Genomic DNA, 13,577 nt, shown 5'->3' with positions numbered 1-13,577 from the left:
AAAAGTTTGAGGAACCCTGCAAGCTTTTAGCAAGAACAGAGGTGAGAGCCCTGTCCACTGAGACGAGAACCCCATTGCCTTCTTTGCTTTTGCCACCTAAGATCCAGCCTGGTAGGTCCTGGAGAGAGCTCTGAAATCTTCATGCCTCTCACGCTGAATCATGCAGCCCTCTAAACAAAGCCCTCTCTCAAATTAGCAGCTGAACACAGGCGTAAATGATGTGCAGCAGAGGGCCCTGGGCAGTCAGGGGGGACAGCGTTACCCAGTGCTCTGCTCTGCTCTGCTCCAAGAGGACAGTCAGGCACACACACGACATGGTGCTTCCTGTTTGGGCTCTACCTCAGAGATGATTTGCGTGTCACCAAGCTCTTTAAGGAAGTAGAATAGAAAAAGCAGCATTTTTATTTTATAATAAGGGATGAAAACATAATATGTCTGACACGGTGTCCTTTTAAATAACATTTTATTTTTCATCTTCAATGATTGACTTTTAAGCCTACTATAGGAGTATAATGATTACAGTGAATAAAAAAATATAGATGATAGAATTAAAATATTAGGTTATACAAAGTTAGTTTTTTTAAAAAAAAATCATTGTCCACCAACATTTTCAGGACTCTGTAGCTCTGAAAAAAATTAATTTGAGTGTGTATGTATGTTTTTTTTTTTTACATTTCCAACAGTTAAAAATTAAGAACACAGAATGAGAATCATTTGCTGATACCTATTACAATAACCAGAAGGACCACAAAAATGAAAACCAGTTCTGAGAACCATCATATATATACAAACTTCTGTACAGAGTGAGAACAAAAAGGATTCACCCAATGAAACCGTCTCTTGTGGCAAACACATCCCTTTCCAGAAAAGAATGAAAGTTTACCTTCCTATACTCATTTATTTTTCCATTTGATTCAGTATTCTTAATGGTGTTTCCACTCCATAAAATTAGTAGCTGTTCAGTAGCTGAGAAATGTCCTATTTTAAATTATACCTGGAGATATTAGGAACTTCCCCGAAAGGGCTGAACTTAATTGTTTGACACAGGTTGAAGATAACCTCAACCAGCAAAAAGTCACACTGTCAGCTGCAGGAGAGGGTTGACACGCAGCCAGTGAGAGTAGCTAGCACTCTGGCCCATAGACAGAAGTGTAAGCTTTTTTACGTGTGGTCCCTACAGAGCTTCTCAGGGTGAAGTCCTAACTTCCCCTACTTGTTACACTCTGATCAGATGAACTCTTTGCTAATACCCGTCATTTGGCACAAAAAGAAACAATGTTTGGGCAAGATGTTGGCTCTCTGGAGGACTAACACGCCGGGAGGCCCCCGTGATAAGCTCAGGGGCGCATCCTGCACCTTGCTCCATGATGCTAAAGGCCACTGGCTGTGTGGCTGGACCGAAGACTCCCACGGAAAAGCAACTGCGCTAAATGTTAGGCGTCACGGCCCCGTGAGGTGAGCACCGGACACAGAGACAAGGCCTGCGGACGGCAGCAGCCGCTCTCCCCAGAGGCCTGTTGCTATCACTGCACGATCCCGGAGTCCACGGAGGTCTGCTTGCGAGTCGTCTTCGGAGGGGGGGGAGGCGGAGTTTTGCTGGGCAGTGGGGGCGGCAGATGCTGGAAGACAAAAGTGTGAGAAGACGTCACGTTTTGACGTTCTGACGGGTCTGGGAGGGATACGACCTGGCATGGCAGCTGGGCTGGGACTGCCCTCTCTGCGAGGCTCTGGCTCCAGCCTGCCTGATTCCGGGCTGGCAGGGCTGCTGTGCTCCAGACTGGGCCTTGCCGACACCTCTGAGTACTTTTCACAAAGGCTGCACAGCCCCGGAGCAGCGCCACTGTGGCTGTTTCCAATCCAGGTGCTATGGACCTAGCTATAGATCTGCTGCCCAAGGGACAAACAGGCCCTTGGAGATACTTTCCAGGGGAGAGATGAAAACCTTCCCTTGCTTTGTGAACCAAGAGCAAAGGACAGCAAATTTTCCTTGGGAAGGGCCAGTAGCAAACGTTTTCAGCTTTGAGGGCCACAGGGTCCCTGGTGGGGGCACTCAGCTCTGCTGTGGAGGGTAGAAAGCAAAGGGATGGGAGTAACGGTGTTCCAAAAAAGTTTTATTTACAAACACAGGTGAGTGGCTGGACTTGGCCCATGGGCCATAGATTGCCTGAGATTCACAAAAAAAAGGAACATGAATTTCCGAAGTAAAGACAATAGGAAAACCCTGCTTGATGGACCCGCTCGAGCGAGAATGATGTGGGGAGCTGCCATCCCATGGCTCTTGGTAGCCTAAGGCCCTTGGTGACACCAGACATGCAGGGGGTGCTCCGTGAACAGGGCTGACCACACAGGGAAGTGAGAGAGTGAATGTGTGAAGAAATGATCAAGTGAGTAAATGAACAAATGAATGAACAAGTGAACAGATCAGGGGAAATGGGAGCACACATAGGTAGAAGGAACCAGAAATCACAGATGCTGTCATCTAACTTAAGCACAAGGGTGGATTTTTAACAGCCTCTCACTGAATGTTTGCATTTAGCTGAGTGTAAGAAAAGTTTTTTTCAAAGACAGAGTGGTGATGTGGCCGCCTCTCCCTTGGTGCGCAGACCTCCTCCTGATCCTCACACAGGTAAACACAAAAATGACCTTGTGTTTAACATGGAGAGGGCAATAGATGTGGGAAAACTAAAGCTGATAGCACAATGTTACATGAGTATATGACATAAAAAGGGAAGTAAACTGATGAGCTTGGAAGTCTTTAGGGTTGGTGAGGACAGTTGAGAGCGGACCTATTTTGAGGTCTGGTGAAATCGCTTGTTTACATGTGAGAGTGACACAAACACAGCCTGGCACGGCACGGCGCCACAGGTGTCCTTGGTGTCAACCGTGAGGATGCCAATGCCAGGTTCATCCCCATGGAGAAAAATGACGGCTCAGATTACTGCAGGGAAGAGCCCCTGTGAAAGAAATGACAGCTTAATGTGGCAAGGACTAGGAGAGAGAGGTGTCCACATGCCCGAGGCTGGCCAATGACAGTGACGGGAGGATATCGCTCACCCCCTGGTAGATGCACGATCACTGCCCTAAAAGAGCTCTCGGGCCTGGGTAAAGGGAGGCACCTCGGGGAATGTGACCGCTTCTAACTAACAATGACATACTCACAAGTGTGTCTGTCACCTAAACATGCTCTTACCTGCAAGAGACTTGGATAATTAATCTAATTGAATTCACACCCCTTTTACAGACTGAGCCAAAGCTAGTGCTTGTGAGTGCCCTACTTAACCACCCACAGGTGGCATCCGGAACGTAGCATGATGCATCTAAGAAATCCAGACAATAAGATGTTACCCTGGAGTTTCTTTGTAACAAAAATGGAATGGGTTGTAATTCCAAGTTCAGAATTTTCAGTTGACTACTGCAGGGAGACTGGGAGTGGGGGAGGGGGGTCATTCCTGCATTTCCAATAAAATAAGGAGATAAAAATAAAGATGTGATGGATTAGCCATTAGGAAAACAATACTTCAACCAACACAAGGCTCTTGCTGGGCCCTCTGAGTGTCTTTTTGTTCTAACATGTAGTTAAAAGTGTCCGGAGAAGGTGAGGCTGAACCACACCAGCCTCCTGGAAAGCCGTTTTCATAGGGAAACCTGCTCCCTTCTCCAGGGCCAGATCCTCACTGTAGAGCAGGCGTCCTCAAACTGCGGCCTGCGGGCCACATGAAGAGGTGTGAATTGTATTTGTTCCCGTTTTGTTTTTTACTTCAAAATAAGATTGTGCAGTGTGCATAGGAATTTGTTCATAGTTTTTTTTTTTTTAAACTATAGTCCGGCCCTCCAACGGTCTGAAGGACAGTGAATTGGCCCCCTGTTTAAAAAGTTTGAGGATCCAGGGAGGGCTCCCCTGTTTAGATGGCACTTGGGCCTCAGAAGAGCAATCTGTCCCCTGGATGTCAAATATGAAGTCCACGGCTTGTTTAGTTTTTTGTACCAAAGGAATAATGAAACACAACACGCTGTAAATAAACACTCTCTCCCACTCCTCTCATAAGAAGAGAGATAATAACCTTGCAGAACACTCAGTGAAAAAGTCTCCATACAAAAAATAAAGAAAGAAAATAGAAATAGAATTTATGTTGTTTATTAAGGGGAAAAAACATGACTCAATATTCTGAAAAAAAACCACAGCCCCCAAACAACCTCTCATCTTCAACGCTTCATGGGAGCTCTGCTGCCAGACAGAGGCTGGAATGGCCAAAAATACGAGTAGCTGTGCAGATAAGAACAGGGATAGTTCACTCTTCAGACTGCACTGATGTAGTTCTCTAAGGCTGTGCATATGGGGAGGGAAGCAGAGTTTCCCGCCATTGCTGGGCAAGTTACCCGGGTGCCTCCTGCCCCCAAACTGCATATGCCCTGAGACCCACAGGGGCGAGAGACGCCTTGAGAATCAGGAGAGGTAGGTGGTGGCCCTGAAGAGAATGCTTCTGGAACTGTCAGCTGGTAATGGAGGCTTTTTAAGATTTTTTGCTCATATTTGCATTAGTAGGCAGGTCTACAGGCCACCCAGCAGGGAGCATACGGGGTGGGGTTAGTGACTAAAACAGTTTCCACTGGGACCAACCATGGGGGCTACAGCTAAAAAGGGGCTGGAGCTGGGTGCTCACGTTTACACAGGCCAGTGCTGCTGGAGGGAGCCAGGCCTGTACCTCCAACCAAGAGCGGGCCCCAGCCAAACAGGAGAGCTCTCAGCGCAACAGGTTCAACGAAGGCGCCGAGCCTGGCTCCCCTGGGCAGACTCTAAGAGGAACTGTGTGGAGATGAGCTTCTCATGGGCCAAGTGTGGGTGCAGTGGGCACACGCCTCCCTTACTGGGTGATATTGGCCAACTTCTTAAAAGAATCAGATAAACCTCTTGATAGAAAAGCTACTTCTCCAAATCAAAATTTCACAAGAGTTGCCTCTCCAGTGGAGTGATCTCCATGGAGGTACAACCATTCAGAGCATGTCTCTCCTCCCTTGTTCAGAAGCAAGATACTGAAGCATGCTTTGTGATATGGTTATTAATGATGAGGCAGAACTATAGGCCTTACCCACTGGAGACTTCGCTGCCTTGATATCTCTTCTTGACATCAAACCTGAGCCCCACCCCCCACCCCCCCAATTTCCCTCCTGTGCTCACAAATGAGTGATTGCCACCTAATGGAGGGGAAGTAAGTGAAAACCCACGTTTCAGACTCCTGGCTTACCCGCTGGTGTGGGGGTGGGGGTGGCGGGGTAGGCGAGCCCATCGAATCCTGGTTTTCCATCAAATTCCCATAGTCTGCTGTGCTGCCTTTGAGGGGCAGAGGGGGTGGGACGTCGGCCACGTCCACTGTCGTCATGCCGTTCAGCTCCAGGCCTGGAAAATGGGGTCTATTTAAAGTCAGACCAACATACCCACTGAGCCTGACCCTTCTCAGGGCCACTCCATATCTGCTCCCAGAGAGGCAGGGAAGGTAGACATATCTGTCAGCTGAGTAAGCAGCAGCAGGGGGGACCAGAGAACATAGGAAGTGGGACCCTTCCTAATGGCAATGTTCCAGAAGAGAACAGACAGAATCCCAGGCCAACGAACAGCAGAGTGTGAAGCCAGGCGTCCACACACTGTACAAACAGCATTGTCAACCCCAGGCCTTCTGATCTCTCCCCAGGCCCCTTGCCTCGGTGGCATCTGAACAGCTGGGTGCCACAAGGACTGTCTAAGGCTGCCGCTTTCAAAGCCCAGCCCAGACTCTGTAGCCAGCACCCCGTGGTTATCACCCAGAGCGCCACTGAGCAAAGTCTCATACTGTGGCATCATCCAACCAGCCACCCGGCTTCAAATCTCTCTCCACAGGAAAACCCACAATCGTATGAAATGCAGTTATTAGCAGTGGCGGCCGCTGTGGCTGAGGCTTTACATAAGCCAGGGGGAAGTACAATTGATTTTTTAAAGTAAACCAAAAAGCAGCTGCTTTCAAATGGAAAAGGAATCATTAAGGCACGATGTTTTCTCAACCCTTATTGAGACTTTTAGAAATGATTTGTTTTCTTTAATATTAACGAAAGAAAAAATGGACATTTTTACTGATGGGTCTCTTTTGAAGTTTTCCCCAAGATCCATGTGAGGCAAAATCCTTCGTTAGGAAAATGCTTCCTTGGGAGTTGAGTGTGCCAGTTATTTGGGGGCTTTCCCATGGATTCCGGTGCAGTCACGGCCCTCATGATATGGGCACTGGGCTTATTGCAACAAAATACACAAGACGTAAAACCTGCATGTTAACCATCGGGCATCCATTCCATAGGCCACGTAATTGGCACCACCCATTCCAAACATTGTCATCACCCCAAACCAGACGTCTGTACCCATTAAAGAAAAAACCCCTCTCCTCTCTGTCCAGGCCCTGCAACTTCTACTTTCTGTCTCCAAGAATTTGCCTGCTCTAGGTATTTCCTATAAGTGGAATCACATAATATTTATCCTTTTGCAACTAGTCTATTTCACTAAGTATAATGTTTTTGAGGTTCGTCTGTGTTGGAATGGGTGTCAAACTTCCATGCTTTTTATGGCTAGTTAGCACTCTGTTGCTGGGCATTTTTGGGATGCACATCTGTTTATCTGTTCATTAATGATAGGCATTTGGGTTGTTCCCCCCTTTGGGCTCTTGTGAATAACGCTGCTAAGGACGCTTGCAATCTGTGTGAGTCCCACCTTCAGTTCTTTGGGGTATAGCCCTACGAGTGAGATTCTGGGTCATAGAGTAATTTTGTGTTTAACTTTTGAGGAACCACCAAACTGTTTACTGTAACAGCAGTGATGGTACCTGTTGTAAATATTAAAAGAAAGTTTACAAATATTTTTAGAGAAAGATCATGTAGTCGTAGTGTAAGGATGCGAAGAGGTACCACCAGAGACCACATCCCTGCCTGAACCAGGAAAACTCTTTGCTTATACAAGGAAACCTATCCACTCTTGCAGCCACGACACACCCCCTCCTAACATTCTCCAGAGTTACCAACACTTCCCTCATCAGGCAGAAATCAGGTGCAAAGGACAATCGTTCACTGTCTTGCATAACCCACTTGTGGGGCCTGGTGCTCTCCTGCCTTGGACCCCTCTCTCCAGCCACAGGAAGGACCATGGGCTCCCCTGTTGTCCTGTAGCCCTCACCCCCTACCACCTTCCTCCTGCCAGGATTTCTTCCTCTGTTGTGTTTGAATTTGAAAAGCCAGTTACCACTTGTTAGGGGTTGAACTGCATCCTTCTAAAATGCGGACCTCTGAGGTCCACCCAGAACCTCAGAATGTGACCTTATTTGAAAATAGGGTTTTTTAGATATAATTAATTCAGGATCTGGAGATAAGCTCATCCTGGATTAACAGTGGACCCTGCATCCAATGACTGGTGTCTTATGAGAGAAGAGGACACAGGGAGAAGGCTGTGTGAAGTTGGAGGCAGAGATGGCAGTGATGTGGCCACAAGCCCAGGGATGTGGGAGACTGCTGGCACCCAACAGATGCTGGGAGAGAGGCCTAGGACAGATGCTGTCTTGGAGCCTCCACAGGGAATCAACTTGCCACCACCTGCATTTCAGACTTCCAACCTCCAAAGGCACAAGAGAAGACATTTCTGTTGCTTTGGGCTACCAGGTTTATGCTAACTTGTTACAGCAGCCATAGCAATAGGGCAAGGAGTTCCCAACTGCCTGGAATGCCTTTCTCACCAGCCAGCCCAAGGCCACTGAGGGCCAGTGACACGAAGCAGGGGCTGTCCCAAGCGCCTCTCAAGTCCCCTCCCAACGGAGGGGGGTGAGTGTGGGATGGACCCCAAACATTCTGCCATCCGACACTGGAGGATTGGGGTTCGGGGCTGATTTGTGAGGTCCAGGATGCTCTGTCCTGAGGCACACTCCCAGTGAATCGGGTGTTTCTCTGAACGCTCCCATATGCTACCAGTGGAGAAGTGGAGAAGTGCTGCTAACTTCAGAGCCCCTGACTAAGGGAGGGTCATGCAACAACATCACGATTCAGACATGGGGGACGTTCCACTCACTGGACTGCAGGCTGAAGCTGAGCTTGGCCCTTGGTGTGACCGGAGGGGGTGTCTGCTGGGAGGACGGTGAGGACGGTGACACGGAGAAGCGCCTCTCACTTCCGATGGCACTGATCACCTGGCTCTTGGGTCTCTGGGGCCTCAGTGGGCTTATCTACATTGGAGGGACAGAGAGAGCACAGTGAGGGCCATAACAGGGTGAGCTGAAATGTTCTAGTCCAGAACCCAGCACCTCTGAACTTGACCTCATCTGGAAATTGAGCCTTTGCCGATGACCAAGCTCTGGCAAGGTCATTAGGGTGGACCCTCATCCAGCAGAGAGGGAGACGTGAATACACACAGGAAGGGCATCAGGCTAAGGTGAAGGCAGAGGTCATGGAGATGCTTCTACAGGCCAAGAAATGCACAAGACGGCCAGCAACCGCCAGACGCTGGGAAAGCAGCCTGGAACAGAGCCTCCCTCACGGCCTCACTAGAAACCAGCCTTACCAACCAGCCTTCATCTTGGAGTCTTGACCTCCAGACCTGCTGAAACCGCCCAGAGTGTGGGAGTTTGTTACGCAGCCCTGCCACATGGATACAGGGTCTCACAGGACAATGTTTGCATAGCCTGGGGTGGACAGAACATCACAGGTTTCTTGAGTATAGATGCAAAAACTGCTGGGTGTGGCTGTAAGCTGTCTAGTGAGGACACAAGGGCAACCTTCACAGGGCCAAGAACAAACAGTTGGCCTGCTCAGCTCCCACGCCTCCCCAGCTGTGCCCTTGACATTGTGGGCTGTCTTGGCGTGAGCGTGCTAAGGCTCCTTCTTCACCCCTTTCTTTCGCCCCTTCTCACACACGGGGCCCTTCCTGGTGGGATTCTCTCTCTCCCTTTCACTGCTTTTTCCTGCTGCCTCTATGTTTTGGAAGCACTTGACTTTCCCCCACCCAAGCCCTTTTCCTGGATTTGTTACACTACTAAATTTTATTTATTATAACTTGGTTTCAGATCATTAGGCCTTGGGGACTATAAGCAATTACAAAATACCCTAAGGCAGGAGTAATTAGAAAAGTTATTAACCCAGCAGAAAAGGCAGAGTCGAGATCCGCCCCAACCATGGCAGAGCAGGCAAGTGGGTGGGCCGATCTGTGGGCCTGGTGGGTGGGTGAGTGGCAGAGCAGGTGGGTGCTTGGTCTGCCCTAGAAGAGTTCAGCCAATCCAGGTCAGGCTGGGAGGAGGAAGAGGGACCCTGGGCTTGGGAGCAAGTTGGGCCCTCTGGTGCATGAGTGCCACAGGGCCACTGCCAACAGGCCAACTTACTGGCCCCTGGACCCTGAAGGAGGTAGTCTCTTTGTGGATAGACAGATGACTAGGCTGGACCAGGAACAACAAGTCTACACCCAGAAGGGGGTTAGGATTCTCGGCCTCCTGGTGCTGCAGCCATGGCCACTCTTGGACTGAGTCAGATGCTGACACTGAGGTCAAGGCTCTTGTTTGTGGGTTTCTGTGGGTTTACTGAGGAAGCCAGTGCCAGCTGTAGGGAAGCCACATGGTACTGCCCAGGCCCTATTCTTCATAGGTATCCCAGTAGGAAAGCTGAGCCACCACAGGTGGGGACGGAAATCACACAATGCTGGCTCGGTGTCTGGCCTGCCAGGTCCCTGGGCTTCTTTGCATATAGCTCAATTGTGATCAACTCGCCACTCAGCTTGATTTCTCTGACAGACTCTGTTTCAAACTCAAATGGAAGGAGGACTTGTGTGGTGTCCGGCACTTAGTAAATATCCAAAGATGCTTCGGTTGATGCTTCCACCCAGTTCTCAGTAATGATGTTCTAGAGGTTGGGAGAAGATCAACACCCACCCTGGGGAGTTGCTAGCATCCTGACTTTGCAAAAAAGTGGGCAGAGAATGCCAGGAGATTCTCCAGAAACCCTTAGTTCTGCTGCTTGAGGCTGAGGGCCAGGCCATTTCACCCCAGCCAGCCATTGGCTTCTCTGGGCCCTGACAGCCTCAGCCTCTCTCGTGCTACACTGACCCACCAGCCTCACCGCTTGCCTGCTTGCAAGCTGTGTCATGGCTGTGGCATCTGCCCTCCACCTCTAGATAGCCAAGCAGCACATGGCTGGTGTCTAAGTGGCATGCAGTCTGGATGAAACGTGCCCTCTGGTGTTTAGGCTATAAACAAGCCGTGAAGTTTGTCTTATTAAAAGGTGGGCCCATCTGAGCTCTTTTTCGGCAGTGTGTTCGTCGCAACCCAGACAGATTAGCCAAGCCACTGTAAATGTCCATTGGCTTCAAGGGGATGGGAAGGCAGCTCCAAGCCTGGCTTCCCCTTTGAAGCTGAAAACCTGTGAGAACCACTTCTTTATTCTTGTTTCCAGTCTACAAGGGTTGAAGAAGGGGTTGGGTTGAGTACAACGCACTCTGGAAGCAGTCTGTGCCTCTTCTCTGCACTCAGACTCCAACATCCCTGAACCCTTCTGGAAGGATCTTCCCCCAGGCCCTGCCCTAGGACAGGAGCAAGAGCTGGCCCCTCAGCTGTCACCGGCCTCTCATGCCCAGGACTGTGGGACTGACTGGGATTTTTAATGTCACCTTACTGGCACGTGCCATGACTCCTTCTGGAAGATGGCCAAGAGATTTAAAGGCCGAGCTGGGGGAGCCCGTGGGAAGGGACGTTTGGATTCCGCCGGAGCAGATTGTGACACTCAGGCAGTATCCGGGGCTTAGGGATTTCCAGCCACGAAGGGGTGAGGGAAAGGCCTTAGCTGGCACGGAGCACTGTTTCTGCACATTCCTGTTCACCTTCCGAGAATGCAGGATGTGTCAGAGCCCAGTCCCACTGAGCTGCAGAGAGCCCAGAAGCGGGTGGTCCAGGGGGCAGGTTACTCGAGGTCAGGGGTTGGGGGGTCCCAGGTTTTCAGGTTATTAGTTTACAGCTGACTCGGAACAATCCAACGCAGCCCTAGAGGCCACAGGTGGAGAAAGGCAGGGCCCAGAAGCTGCCCCAGGTGAGGGAAGAGCCCACGAGATTACCGTTTCAGAGAGGATCACGGCCTCAGACTGCTGCAGGGGAATGTCGGTGGGTTTAAACTCCTTATCAAATATCTCTTGGTGTTTGCTGCTCCTTTTCTCCTTCTTCTTGTCCTTCTTCTCCTTATCCGGGTCATCCTTGTCCAGCTTGTCTTGGGACCGGGAGTGCATCTTCTTTGGCAGGAGAGGCTCCAGCGCAAACCTGCAGGAAACATTTCTCTGAATCAACGTCGTCCTAATAGGACAGCACCTGCCCCCATGCTGCAGAAGGACGGTCACTCCGGCTCTCCGCAGTGCTGACAGGGAATCACAGAGTTCACAAGGAAGAGAGTGATTTAAAAGGGAGACCGAGAATGAGGCGCAGTACCACCCGCCTAGGCTGGGTTTCCAGCCCAATACAGAGAAACTGGAAAAAGATAGAACACTCACAGGACAAGGGGTGAGTGTGGAGTCCGCGGGATATGTGATGATGATATTAAGGAAGTATCACTGAATTACCATGGTAGCGTGGTATTTTGGGTCTATTTCAAAAGGCAAACCCTGTCCTATTAGATATTTATACTGACACAAAGAGGAAAAATAGGCAAATCCTAACACAGTGGTCCTCAACCTTCCTAATGCCGCGACCCTTTAATACAGTTTTCATGTTGTGGTGACCCTCAACCATAAAGTTATTTTCGTTGCTACTTCGTAACTGTAATTTTTGATACTGTTATGAATCGTAATGTAAATATCTGACATTAGGCCACCCTGTGAAAGGGTCGTTCGACACCCAAAGGGGTCATGACCTACAAGTTGAGAACTGCTGTTCACACAAAGAGAAATTGAAGAAATTTCTGGCACCTTAATTCTGACCAAGTTTCTGTGGTTGGATCTGTTGGGTGCTTCCGCGTGCAGGCCTGTGGCTGGCTCCGTCAGAGGCAAACCCACTCTAGCCCTCAGATACTTGGTGACACCCTCAGGTTTTCAGCTGACAACTGAAGAGGACAGAGGACCTGAGTTCCAGCTGTGCCACTGGCTGGTGACCTGCAATGTCCTCCTAACCTCTGGGAACCTGACATTTTCATTTACAAGGGAACAAGGACACCGCCACCCTTCTGACTAGGGACACCAAACAGTTGCTGTAAAAACATGTTAATGACCAGACCACTGAGTAAATGGACCTGGGGCTGTTCTCTAAGGTATATGTCAAAATGCTCGTGGCACCTATGTGTGCACACATGCCCCCACACATGGCATTTTGTCACATAACACTGGCATGTCCACCTGTTTCCAGTAAGAGGAGGGAGAAGACTAAATCCAGTTCTAAGATTAAACTCTCATGCCCTGCAGCTGCTGCTGTGAGGGGGAGCTGGCAGAGGTCCCGCATGGGTAAAGTACAGACTTCACAAACCTCACAGCAAAACTCACATGTAAGGCGTGTTGTTACTGGCCTTACATGTTCTACACATCCAGCCCTTTGGAGCTCCCAGCCCTCATAGAAACTTCCAAGCCCAACTTCCCTGACCACCTGGAGAATAAATTGGCATCTTTGAGGGGAAAAGGCTTTCAAGACCAGAGAATTTAGAAAGCCAGTCACTTTTTATCCTAGCTGTGGTTTCCCTTAAACTTATTTCTGAAGAGGACATTCAAAACCACCATGCTGATTTAAGGAGGCAATGGCAGCAAGCTTGCTCCCCAGCCTGGGTCACATGACACGGTCACGTGGGGACAGACCAGGACGAGAAGGAACACCCACACAACTGCACTTGGAATCCCCCGAGGACGCAGACTGCGCACAGCGAGAATCACACCTGATTTCTGTTTCTCCCTGTCTACCAGGGCTGAGCAGCGGGCTCTGTTGTTAAAGTATGTGTGCTATTTAAACAGTAATGGCATTGAATTTAAGCATTATCAACAGCTGTTAACGTCACCAAATGAGAGAGAACCAGATACAGTGGGCCTCTGAATGGAAGAACACACAAGTACCTATGAGGTCCTTTTGTCCCAAAATAAAATCTGAATCTGATCAAACCTCTGGTTCCAAAATGCAGAGAATGTGGGGACAGAAACACACCTCAGACAGCTTTATAGGACACACTGTCAGCAAAATCCAGACAGCGGGAGCCTGAGACAACAGGAGCCCTAGAGTTTCCAACAAATAGATTACAAGGAAAAGAAAAAAAGAAGTGGATTAAAAGAGACTTACAGAGATAACGTCAACCTAGAGCAAGGTGAGGACGTTATTTGGATCTTGTCTCACACAAACAGTAGAAAAAATAAACTTTATGACCATGGGAAATTAACAATAACATATTTTGACAATATGGAATTCCTACTAATATTTTATGTGTGACATAAACCATATTACTATAAAATTTACATAAATATACTTATGTTTCTTAAAAAAGAGGTCCTACCTTTCAGAAATTCATAATGAAATACCTATAGATAAAATGATATGATATTCGAGATTTTCTGGAAAATATAATATAGGGGAAGGAGGTGTGGG

General features: G+C 48.9%; 1 protein-coding gene across 2 annotated transcripts in view; it reads right to left on the bottom strand.

Moving 5' to 3' along the window:
• Nucleotides 1-452: 452 nt before the first annotated feature.
• Nucleotides 453-13,577, bottom strand: part of DOCK1 (dedicator of cytokinesis 1) — a 510,373-nt gene continuing 497,248 nt past the window's right edge. For both annotated transcript variants that reach the window (XM_053584228.1, XM_053584229.1), the window contains exons 49-52: nucleotides 11,090-11,288; nucleotides 8,069-8,222; nucleotides 5,244-5,395; nucleotides 453-1,619 (exon numbers count right to left, since the gene is read on the bottom strand). In XM_053584228.1, coding sequence (XP_053440203.1) covers nucleotides 1,524-1,619; nucleotides 5,244-5,395; nucleotides 8,069-8,222; nucleotides 11,090-11,288 — 601 coding nt within the window. In that variant the 3' untranslated portion in view covers nucleotides 453-1,523. The remainder of the gene's footprint in view (nucleotides 1,620-5,243; nucleotides 5,396-8,068; nucleotides 8,223-11,089; nucleotides 11,289-13,577) is intronic.

This window comes from Nycticebus coucang, chromosome 3 (genome assembly GCF_027406575.1).
Source record: "Nycticebus coucang isolate mNycCou1 chromosome 3, mNycCou1.pri, whole genome shotgun sequence".
NCBI lineage: Eukaryota > Metazoa > Chordata > Mammalia > Primates > Lorisidae > Nycticebus > Nycticebus coucang.
Note: the sequence above shows the minus strand (reverse complement) of the source record. Positions and strands in the feature narration are given on the sequence as shown.